Source organism: Seriola lalandi, unplaced genomic scaffold (assembly GCF_002814215.2).
Source record: "Seriola lalandi dorsalis isolate HSWRI2012SDOR001 ecotype SW California unplaced genomic scaffold, Sedor1 jcf7180002052117, whole genome shotgun sequence".
Classification (NCBI taxonomy): domain Eukaryota; kingdom Metazoa; phylum Chordata; class Actinopteri; order Carangiformes; family Carangidae; genus Seriola; species Seriola lalandi.
The window spans coordinates 256,452-269,242 of NW_019522670.1; the positions used below are offsets into that span (position 1 = coordinate 256,452).

The 12,791-nt window shown below is 39.7% G+C and overlaps 1 protein-coding gene across 2 annotated transcripts in view; it reads right to left on the reverse strand.

The window, feature by feature from the left end:
- sphkap (SPHK1 interactor, AKAP domain containing) overlaps window positions 1–12,791 on the reverse strand; it is a 38,024-nt gene that overhangs the window by 19,725 nt on the left and 5,508 nt on the right. For both annotated transcript variants that reach the window (XM_023399714.2, XM_087172162.1), the window contains exons 4-6: window positions 2,739–2,798; window positions 2,174–2,314; window positions 1,150–1,414 (exon numbers count right to left, since the gene is read on the reverse strand). In XM_023399714.2, coding sequence (XP_023255482.1) covers window positions 1,150–1,414; window positions 2,174–2,314; window positions 2,739–2,798 — 466 coding nt within the window. The remainder of the gene's footprint in view (window positions 1–1,149; window positions 1,415–2,173; window positions 2,315–2,738; window positions 2,799–12,791) is intronic.

Genomic DNA, 12,791 nt, shown 5'->3' on the forward strand with positions numbered 1-12,791 from the left:
GTCATAGTATACTATGGCATAAAATGTCAAAAAAACATCATAGTATATTAAGGCATAAAAGGTCATAAAAACGTCATAGTATGTTAAGGCATCAAATGAAATTGTATTGGAAGGCATAAAAATGACAAAAAACGTCACTGTATAGTATGGCATAAAAATGTCAAAAAACGTCATAGTATACTATGGCATAAAACGTCAAAAACGTCATAGTATAGTATGGCATAAAATGTCAAAAAACGTCACAGTATAGTATGGCATAAAACGTCAAAAAATATGACAGTATAGTAAGGCATAAAAAGTCATAATATAGTAAGTCATAAAAAGTAAAAAAAAAAGTCATAGTATAGTAAGGCATAAAAAAGTCATAATATAGTAAGGCATAAAAACGTCATAATATAGTAAGGAAAAAAAAGTCATTATATTAAGGCATAAAAACATCACAGTATAGCAAGGCTTAAAAAGTCATAAAAACGTCATAGTATGGTAAGGCATAAAAGTCATAATATAGTAAGTCTTAAAAAAACGATTGAACGACATACTTGCTATAGTAAGGCATAAAAACGTCATAGTATAGTAAGGCATAAAAAGAAAAAAAAGTCATAGTATAATAAGGCATAAAAAGGCATAAAAACTCATAGTATAGCAAGGCATAAAAACGTCAACATATAGTAAGGCATTAATATTCAAAAAATGAGTAAGTCATAACAAACCCCATAGTGTTGGCGTTAGGTACCACTGTGATATTCTCACATGATGTGAGTCTTCAGGTAGCCACCGCTGTTTTAGTAAATCAAATGTTAAGATGACTAACTCATTTGTCTTGGAGATGTAGCCTTTTGCAAGGCACTTTGGAATGATCTAATATGACTTAATTCCAGACATAGTGTAAAGAATTTCACTCAAATATTGGTAGCAACAATTCTGTCCTCGCAAAATATAATACATTTCCCTACCGCCCATATGCAATCCTACGCCCTTGGTTCGATCTTAATCTCTATCAGAATTTTCTTTTCATGCGCAGTGGTTCAAGAGAAAATAGTCAAGATATTTAATGTTAAAATATTGAGAAACCCATTTGAGATATCCTGCCAGCTGACACATATATGCACTTGAAAAGAAAACCTCTATGATGGAGGTAATGAGGCTCACCATTTCTGAATCCATCGTCCTCGCTGTCATCTCCAAGGTGTTCTGAAGCAGTCAGGAAGTCTTCTTCTATGGACGAGATAGAGCGATTTGTGTCATCTTCAATCCGCTGCCCTGCTCCTCGGCCCTGTTGATACTGCCGCTCCTTTCCCCACTGCAAACCTATCAGGAACTTGTTGATCTCAAAGATGATGCTGCCGGGCTGGGTAGAGCGTCTCTGCCCTGAACACTGAACCAGGCACACACCTGTGCTTCTCTGCTGCCCACCCTGAATGGAACATGTACAGATACCTGTTATGCATGCACACACAGAGACACATAATAACACACACATCATGTATACAAAACTCTTCCTGCAGACACACACAAAGGTGCACACCAATCATGCATAAACACACAGCTGACAACACATGTACATTATTTTAAGTCACAAATTATGAGCTATAATATCACAAACATCTTAAACCTTTAGTGAGTCAATGTAGCTACAATGGCTGTTTCTCCCCCTTTTATTCAAGATACTATAAACTCAATGGACTTGCTCATGCAAGTTTAATTGTCTGTGCAGGCTCCTCAGGCTGTGTATTGATTCTAACAGTGGTTTTATGCAGTGATGTATCTGGTGAGCCTCAAAAAGTCTATGAGATGGTCGATGGCTGTAACGGAACATTGTACTTAAAGAAAACTTCCAATAAAACTAGTAATGGATGTTAGATATCCTTAATTGTTTGTGTATTTTTATGTTTGTTAAATGTTTCAAAGTATTCTGAGATAAAAATGTTATGTCATACAGTATATTTTTCTGTACCTGCAAGTGTTATTTCCTGTACATGCAAAATATTGGTTTTCTTAGAGTGAAAGGGAGAGGATGTGCCTACTTCTGTGGATTGTTCCCAGCACAAAAGGTTTAAATCTAATCACACAAAATTGTTGTACACAACAGTTTGCACGTCTTGTACTGTGGGGCAAGTTAATTCAAAGTCTGAAAATGCTCGCAAGGATTTGAAGACATCACTGCAAGACTCACCTGAGAGGGGGAGTGTGGGTGTGTTTGGCAGGCGTCTGAGGCTTCCAGGCCGCCGAGCAGTAGGATCTCATTTTCTTTCGGCTGGTGTACCGTAAGTAATTCAACAAGCTTTGGCAGATCTGGAGACACCGAAGCCAGTTTCTGCAGGAGACATGCCGAGCACAAAGAAACAATGCTGGATGATAACACAAAAAGCTTTTCTTCGAGTAACTTCAAAACTGAACATAATGTGTTCTCTGTCCTTCCAACTCAGAGACACATAATTATAAAATCCTTCCTGTAAGGAGTCTTGAACCATGTGGAATGATTATTGATCGCCCACCAGTGGCCCCACCAGTGGCCCCTCCAGCTGCAAAAGGCTGCTAAATCTGCATACTATCTAAACAAATCAACCCTCTAATTCTGGGTAATGATCCTGAATCCATGGCAACTCAGCCAGTGTTTATATGTGAAATACAATGAACTCCTGGGGGATGAAAAGTGGGTGGGAAAGAAAAGGGGGTGCACGCAGGAGGGACAGGAGGAGGAGGAGGAGGAGGAGGAAAAGAATGAGGAAGCAGCTCACCTTGTTGTTTTTGTCATCACGACAGTCCGTTTTCTGGGGGTCCAGATTTACAAAACAAATCTGAGAGAGAGAGAAAGAAAGACAGAGAGTTACAGCGATGGACAAATTAGACCACAAAAGCTGAGCAGGAGTAGCCAACAAGTGCCATTTCTTCTGACAGAATGATAGCTTTCCTCTAAGTGACTCTCCATTTAAAAGGTACAGCAGTTTGTCGTGTCTGAATAACCACTGTAACTGCACTGTCTCTCATTGGTAGAGCCCTTTCTAAGAAGACTCCCTTGCTTCACTGCAGGTGTAGGTGTAAACCAGATTGTCTTTCCATCCCTATCATCCTTTTTCCTGCTTTCGTCTTCCTCTGTCTCCACTCCCTCACTCTGTCCCTGTCACACTCGATGTGCCCCTTCTCTTCCCATCTCACCCGCCTTCGCCTCCGGCTGCAGGTTTAATGGTCTGTGATGGAGTCCTCGTGTCAGTGTTGGGAGTCTGGGACTGTCCGACGTCTGCTGTTTGATTCTACAGCACACAAGCTTCTGATCTGAGTCTGCATAGCCAAGTTAGTCCTGTGTGGCTAAAAGGATAAAGCATTGCAGCAGCAGCAGCACTTGAGGGGGAGGGAGAGAGGGGGTTATTTCCCACTTGAGCACCCATACTCAGCATGTGTGTGCAGGGTACTGTGAAGTGCTTTGGGAGAAGTTACATTTTTGTGTCTCAGTCAGGAACATACACTTTTCTATATATGTTTAACATCTAAATGCTACCATGCTTGTCATCAATAATCAAACCTAGTTGTAATGTGACTCACTGAGGCGTTCTCAGTCTTTTCAATGTAAAACAGGCACAGGTAGGACTCTGCTGTCTCTATTTTTCCTGTGCCATCTGTATACCCGCTCTACCTGCTGCTATCTTCCCACCTTCTCTCCTCTTTAGACCTGCAAAAAATATATATATAGTTTCAAATAATCCCATCTTGACACACATCGGTGTTTGAAATCATTTCCTTTGAACTACCTGAGGTGTGCTTGATTCATCCTAAACAGCCTCAGCGCTTGTGAGATAGCATGATTTTCATCTTTTTTTTCTTCACGTGTCTTGTGTCTTATTTATCGAATCTTTTCCCAGAAAGTCATGTCAAGGTATAGACACCACAATAGATCCTGCATATCACGTTGTCTGTCTGTTTTCTAGCTGAAAGTGAAGCAAAGAAGAAATAAATGGAATAAATAGGTCAATATACTCATGTGCATATATTTGGAAATAAGGCTGTAATTTTGAGGCACTTTGTGTATTTTCCTACCTTTAAAACAGTCAGACAGTGGGTTTGAGTCATCAAAGTAAAAGCTAAGATTAATAGGCAACAATACCAGGGAACGACAAAACCTGTCTGCAAAGCTGCATCACATGCGCTAAAATATCCTTCGGTAATGCAGCACTTTCAAAACAGGCCAATTTCCCCCTCACCTACAATCTGGCATCCTGCAGTCAAACACAATATTTTCCAAACTAGCACGTCTAATGTGATGAAATTCTGATGCTTGAAAATTGATTCAGTCAAGTATAAAAAATGTGAAGTCAATGACAGCTGACAATGAAAGAATATTTGAAAAGGTTTTCCCATCTAACCCTGATCATACTGTGTGTATGTGTGTGTGTGTGTGTGTGTGTGTGTGTGTGTGTGTGTGTGTGGAAGTGTTTTCCTCCTCTGCCCTTCATGGACTGCATATGTCACCTGTAACATTTATCTGAATACCAAGACTCTTCCTCCTTTGTTACCGTTCCCTCAAAATGACAGCCTGAGGAGGATAAACAGTTTGCTCATTGGCATCTGTTTTTCAGATCAGTTTAGTGAGTTTGATGAAGACCTGTCAGAATAGCTGTTAAATGTCAATGACATACACATAGGACCTGAGATTATTCTGCACCTTTTACTGAAAACAAATGGTATATGATATGGATATACTGTATGCTTGTATAATACAGGTGGAAGCATTTCTATCCATACCACAACATAAGAACAGGAGGTATGAGGCTCAGGAGAACCTCAGCAGTGTTCACTCGTACCAATATTGGAAATCATCCCGGAAAAGCAGCGATGACATCTTCCCCCTGCCAGCACCTCGCCTGCAGATAACACTCAGATTGAGGCAAAAGCGAAGCAAGTGATCCACGATTTTGACCTTGAGAAGGGTCAAAGCAATTTAACCCCATCAGACGGCAGGAGCCGAGAGGCAGTTGTTCTAAATTTGGGACATTTGAGGACCGTCTAGTCCTCTCTGTGTCCATGTGTGAGACGAGCCCAGGGACATGCTCTGATTCTATCACTTTTTCACAGACATGCTAGACGACACTAGCTTGCATCAGCCTGTCTCTGAAGGACTGACCACGTAAACATCAGCTGAGGGATATAAAGAGCGAGGGAGGAAAAGACATACAAAGACAGAGAGGGTGAAAGAAATAACGTGATGATGTAGGGATAAACTGATACGGTGAAAGCAAAGTGGTACACTCAAGGGCTTGAAAAGTGCTCTGGATGAGAGACATGAGCGGTCATAACACTGTTAGGAGAAGTAGTGTTGTTGTTAAGTTTACAAGTAAGACTACACAGTTAAACCTCAAATAACTGATTTTCGGCTACTTTGGGGCATTAGAAACAAGCTCGGAATACAACACTGACATACTGACATATTACTACTTTTTAAGATGATCGGCAAACGTATTTAACCCATCCAGTAGATACAGAGCATATTGACAGTTGTGTATCTGGCCACTTTATGAATCTAAGATCAAAATCAGCGTCAGATTTAAACACTTTTGACATCCATGCGAAAAACAACATATAGGTTCAACATTCTTGATATAAACATCAGTTTTTTCCCACCGTGTTATCTCCACTCAGTAGCTGCAGCAGAGACCTTGGTAACTCTCCATGCTTTCTCGCATCACTAGGTGCTCAACTCATGCTAATCTACATCTGTGCTCAACACTGGCCCAACGAGCCAAAGTGAAACTCAGGGTGACTCTGGCCACCTGTGCTCATGGACCGCCAAGACCAAACTGGACAGCAGCAACGGGGATCTCAAATCAGGCTCAGAGGCAACAGGCAGCAACAGAGGCGTGTTTTAGTTTCACCTTCAGAAAAATGTGAATGCTTGAATAGATGGTTCTGCAAGGTAATATGAAGGCCATCTTAGGGATTCTTTGTAAAGGGAGACCATGCCAGTACTATAAAGCAAAGCAGTTACATTATGCAGTTTTGTCCAGTCAGTGTTAGCGGCTGCTTTATTTTCATTCTTGACCTTGACAAAACGATTCCAACTCAAGCCAACGTACTAGTTTTGTCCCCCCATCCACTTACTAGCTTACAAACCAACCAAATCAACCATCAACCATATCACACTTTCTATCAGTGGATGGAGTTTGCTCAGTTGATAGCTCTGTTGACAAGTGAGCTCTGTAGTTGTTTTTCAGCCCTTCAGTTGGTAGGGATGTGGATGCGCAGACCCAAGAGCCAGATTCAGCCACAGCATGTTATTATTGGAGGCACAGTGTGTGTGCATCTGCGATACACTAACAATACAGACACACACACACGGGTTGAATTGTCCCAATATATTTATGCATAAAATCCTATTTGGCCTTGGACATACAAAACTGTCAGGCAGGCAGATTTCTTTCTTCCCTCCACACACACACACACACACACACACACACACACACACACACACACACACACACACACACACACACCTACAAATAGAGCTTATTCAGATACTTAGCCACAGTTTCAGTACAATATTACATTACCATTACAAACATGTCAGTCTCCTTTGTCCATCAAAGCTTCATTCCTCCTCAGCAGCCCTCCCTCTCTGCTCACTACTCTGATCTTCCCACACACAGCTGCTGCTCTCAGTCCTTCTGTCTCCTTTTTTTTCCTCTACTTTTTTTTTTTGCTCTTTTTCATGATTTGAAACATAAAACTATTTTTGTAGTTGTGTAGTCCTTCATTTTACCATGCTTATTTTGTGTGCAATGAAAAATGGCTACATAAAAGAATTAGTGAAATAAAAACTTCAGTTTTGGCAGCAGGTGGATCAATTATGAGAAACTAGTGCAGGACTCACTGGACTTATATACTGATCATACAACCATAGCTAAGTTCCTTTGCCCCTGCATTAGTACCGTCATTGTCTTCTGTCCAAAAGATAAGTTCCCATTTCCCACACCCCTGTGAAGCTCTACTGGTGCTGCATGTAAAATGTCCCTAATGCTGGCCACAAACAAGGGTTCAATCACAAAACTTAATATAGCTCCCTCCATTGTAAAGTGTTTTGACTTATCTCAGTGGCTGGCAACTTTAATTATATTCCATTTTAAGTTTAATTGAATTCAAATGAAGCTTGGAGGGAAATAACATTAAGGCTCAGTGACTCCTGCCATATTAATTTTGTGATGCGACCCACAAGCTAAACAGTGCTGGTGCAGGAACCAGACAGGCGTGCTGATCTCATGTATGGGTGAATGTAAACAGCCTTATTTTCTGTTCATAATTTTAAGTGCTGATAAAATGCATAACATCAGCTGTTCACGAAGCACGACAGGAAATACCATATGATGAGATTCCACATGCTGCACATTGAGGTTGTTCAGGCTTTTTACCTATGAGTGAGCTGCTTCCTATTTAACTGCTATTTTGCTTCTAGTGTTTTACCAGTAAAAGTAAGATAGTGTAGGATGCACCGTCCTTGAATACATATTAAAACAGTGTGTACTTGATACAGCTGTGCCTTTCAACTGCGCAAGGAGTAAGGAGTATCAAACACACACACACGCACTCATTTACTCACAATTAATGTTTGGCTGTGAGTTGCTCAGCTTGGATGTTTTGCTTTAGCCTGGGGCTAAAGCGAACATCAAGAAGTTGATGCTGTCCTGGTTCTCCTCATGACTTGAATAATACGGCTATGTTATGGAAAAATGTTGAAAACAGAGGATGTATAGCATCTCTGGGGAGTGTATATGTTCTCCTGTGGGTCAGAAAATGTATACATTCACCAGAGGGTCCTCGATTTATTAGTAAAAAGGACTATGATGAAACTTGCTAACAGCAGGTTATGAGTGGATGATTGGTGGATGTTGAGAAGCTTCTGTCATCTTTGAAATGCATAAATTTGAATGTGCTGTTTTCACATTTGGAGAAGTGCTAAGATATGGTTTCACCATGTTTTTCAAAATGTTTTACTGCTAAGTGTCACCATAAGAATATTTTTTTGCTCTAGGTCCAGAAAAAGAGAGCATGTGAAATAAGGCTCTAAGAGTAGCTTAACACTAAATTGACTTTTTTGAGTCAGTAAATGACATGTACAGTCACTTTATTACTCTATCTATTAAACCTGCTCCCACTCTATAGTTTTCAATACAACATTAGTTGTTTTCCTCTGTCCAGAGAGAATACTATAATTTTGTCTAGACCACCGCCCCAAAAGAATTTGTGAAATATCTATGATGTGCCCTGGGACACTCACAGAGTAGATGGATAGCTCTATTTTGAACAGTTCTATTTTTCTAAATAAATTTGCCTGAAATCAATCAAAATATCCAAAACTACTTTGGGGACGACGGTTTGAACAGGTCCCCACACCTCACTTTTGCTCTGTGGCCTCTTCAGATTAACCCAACCGTGTTTGCACTATAGACTTGTCCATAGACTCCCCATTTGTGCGCATTTTGTCTACAGATATTCGCTTTCAATCACACATGATGAACTTATATTACCCAGAGGAGGGCTTCAACTTTTAGGGAAAAGAGGTCACACTTTGGACGACGACCCTGCACCAAAGACTGCATATTCTCATCTTGTCAGACAGACACTGTGAAGTTAAAGGTGTAGAGGAGAGGTTTAGGTTTAGAGGGAAGGAGAGAGTTTGTCTTCCTGCTCTGATCCTGCTGTAAGTCAGCGCTCCTGCCGCGGCACATGGCATATTTATTCTGGTCTCCCTCTCTCTGGGCTGGAAAGGGACAGGTCAGGACACAACACTTTACCCGGAGTGTGAAGTGTTTGAATCTGGTGATGAATGGATCACTCTCCTCCTGGGACTACAGCTTCAAAGGAGGAAGACAGATGTTGAGGAGGGACACTGAAAAGGTTCGGTCAAAAAAACAGATTTTCTGCAATCAATAAATACTCTTCCAAAATAACTGCTGGCATTGCGTTTAATTCTGGACACTTGACTGTTGCTCCCTCCTGGTTTGATCTTTTTGTTCATTAACATAACTTTAATTGCTTCTCTGTTTTAACTTTAAGCACACACTAACATTAGCTAAATAAATACATTGATTAAGAGAAATACATGGAAATCAGATGCAGAGATATGGTAACTGTTCTGCCTCGCAAAGAAAAAAATGATAAGGTCCCATCTTCCTCCTCAAAACGCTCACCCTGTCAAATCTCTCAGGGGTGTGATGAAATGCAGTGTGACTATCACAGCAACATGACACTTCTCTGTGACTTCATGCATTAAAACATGAGTGAGTGATCAAAGGTGACAACATGATGCAGCCAGAGGTGGGTGATGGAGCGAAAATCCTAAGCTTTTATTTTTTATTTAGCTCACAGTTTTTGGCCTTCCGCACTAATTATTTGGGACTATTCCTCTTCCCGAATACATAAACAATGGATTTTTTTGAATCTCAAAAAATAATTTTATTAGAAAACTCAATACAATGGGGTATAATATGGGTAAGTTTGGAATATCAAAAAAGATCTCTAATTAGTCAGCTTCCAGTGTAATCAGAGTATGCTGTTTTTAACCTTTAACCAAACCCCAAAAACTCAATACTATAATTACTTGCTAGTCAATTAAAGCTAAATAAAAGGCCAAGTCAACAACATGAAAACAATCAGCTTCCTCTCTTCATTACCCTGTGGTCTGTGAGTTTTTGCATCACTCTCCACTTTCCAGTGTTTGTGTGTGGTTCAGTGGTTACTCCTCTCATTCTCTTTGGATCAGCATTCATTCTTTTTTTCAGTTTTTTTTTTCTTTTTTTTTCTTTGCTGTCTCTCTGCCTCTCTGTACAGTTCAGGCCAGGACAGAAGAATTTATTTCTCACACAGTGTCATCAATCGTAAGCTGCCATCTGATTGATTGGCCATGGGAACCACGGAAAAGCCGAATAGAGAATTGAGAGTCGGAAGAGCAATTTGTCACGTCAAAGTCCAAGAGCGATGCTGCGGGAGGACGGGCTGCATCTGCTCACACCCGCATTCAAGTTCCCCCTGATTCATAGAAAACTATCACAAAGTAGAAAAAAAAACAAAAACAAATGACCATTGTCTCTTTTAAATACAGACACCTATGAAAATTAAGCTGCTTTTGTTTTTACATTTCACCAAGATAAAAATGTCCGTATAATCCCAATCCCAGGTAGGTGCTTGAGAAGCGGTCTGTTCTGCAGAGACAAGGACAGTGCGAGTGATGTCTTTGTTTTCAAGTTGGCACTTGTCACAAACAGTATCTCAAGTTAAGACTGATGGCGAGGAAAAGCATTGAGGCGCAATGCGTAAATCTATTTCATGAGATGTGTTTGGTCATTTGAGCTGATGTACAGACCAGCTGCCCTCAGAAAACCCATTAAACTTTAATGAATGAGCTCTGTATTTGCCAAAACTTGTATCAGTGTATGTGAGGAGCTGTAGAAAACATTAAACACCTCTGAAAAGCTCATGCATATAACCCACACACAGTTTGAGTCGTGTGTACAACTTGTACTAGATAATACAGCTGGTGTCTGCGTGTTTTGGGAACATTCAATTCAGCATGTGGCTGCTCACATTTATGAAGTGCGACATGAGTGTGTGAGAACGGTGCTCTTTGCTAAATTACTGCTAGTCCTGTTACCTTGGTAATGATTATCAAACACTTGAGGCATGTTTTAGGGAAGTATAGGAAAAATGTCAAAACACTTTGTGTGTTATTTGCATTTATTCTACAAAAGACAAACCAGTTGCAGTCCATGACAGAGGAATTAAAAATAAAAAAAGTAACTCAAGTTGCATGATTTGATGGTGTGGACGAACTGCAGGAAGTTTAAATGGCACTGTTTAAATAAGGCTTGAAAACCATGTTCTGGTCTTTGCTGTGTTTAATCATCCTTATGTTATTTATGATTCTTGACGCTGACCTGCCATGAAAACATTAACTATGCTGTGAAATGAGAGACGAGTATTCTACAGCCATGCAAAGACTACTAGTCTGTGAGGGTGTTCTTCAGAATCTCTCTGCGGGAAGAATTTTTTAAGGACTACACTTAATCCAGATCTGTGAGACTGACACCACTACTCTTGCAATGGAACCTGGATCACTGAGCCGAGGCTCTGATCAGTGAAGTGCAGGTCGTGACTCAGACACGGTGCTGCTCAGAGTCCAGAGGTAGGATCTTAGAAAAACCAACGAAAGAGGGAAGCATAGGAGATATTTGGCAGCAAGGGGTGAGAAAATTGACTTCACCTCTGAGGGAATGAAATTTAGATATATTATTAGGCTATCATTGAAGTGTGGGTGAATATGTCATTCTTAATGAGAAACAACAGTTCAGATGAAGTGATTAGTATTTCAGGTATGTTCTTTAATGAGGCCCAACAACAACATGGACACAGATCCAAATCTTTTCTTCCATAAAGAAAATCTGAGTTAGGTCGTGATGATCTGGTTTATAATCACATAACGTATACCGCTCCTGTTAACTGAACTGATACACTTGCCTGTTTTTCCTCCTAACAAAAACAAACGAGTGCCTGTGTGATGCAAATCCTGAAAGCAACTCATGCTTAACTTCCCATTTAAAATGTATGAGTGACCAAAGGGTTAGAAGTGGGTGACAGAGAGGATTAAACCTCTCTTTTTAGCTTTCTCTCTTGATGTATTTTATAAATCCCCACATCCACCGTGTCCAGAATACTTTTGCTAAATAGCAGATTCTATAAAAAAGTGTTCTGGAGAACTGTAGATGAGTTATTTGTGTTGACTATATCAAACTTCTTTTAAATTTCAATATCATTTTTATGAGTTTTCTCCAATTTGGTGTCATTTGTCCCACAGGACAAGATCACGCGGTTTGATCTTGATGTTTCAAGACTTGTGTTTCTGCTAAATCTATTCCAACATGCACTCAATGAAGGCAAAGACGGTATGAAAATAGCTTATTTACAATATTATGTGCCAAGATACAAACTTAAAAGTGGTGTTTTAAATTGTACTTTGAATGACAGCGTATGATTTCTATTCATTCTTTCAATTCAGTCTCTGCAGGACACTACCGCTGCTTTGTTTAGTAAATGTGCAGTTACAGTGTACAGATGGTGTAGTGACTGAATTTATGTACGTAGGTTGTTGTAGGTTTGTGTCATATTGATGTCTGTATGTCTGGGTGTGGAGCTGGAGTTAGCAACCATGCTAATGAAATAGGGGGTGTTGATTACAGTGATTAAAACACTGTAAACAAAGTATAAGAGTCAGAGAATTTTTACATTGACCAATTTGATCGAGGCTTACGTAAATAGCTTTTATTAAGTGATTGTTATTACGTTGAGAAGAAGCACTATGGGTCTTGCAGGATAAGCAGTTCTTCACATGGTGTCAGAGCTCAGGAGTCTGACATCATGTGATATTTATGTAGAATTTAAACAAGCTTAAACTGAAAAAGTATCTTTTGTGTAAAAACTAAACGTGTGGGTAGGCTATGTGTAAGTTTAAAGTGAACAACATCAGAATTCCTCTGGTCATTGGACAATATAAAGGGGTGGACAGAAACCAGAAGATATGTAAGATCTTTGTAATGATAATCCTGTAGGGGATGAGTATCATATTTTGTTTGCATGTAAGAATATAAACATAATGAAATATAGAGAAAGATTATTTAAGCCGATCATTTATGTTTAAATTAATATTGTTATTGCAATCAGATAATCCAAATGTTATTTGTAATCTTGTGCCACCGTTTTGTTATCAATGCATGTTCTGATCATGGTCTTGAGTCACATAAATAAATGAAAATGAT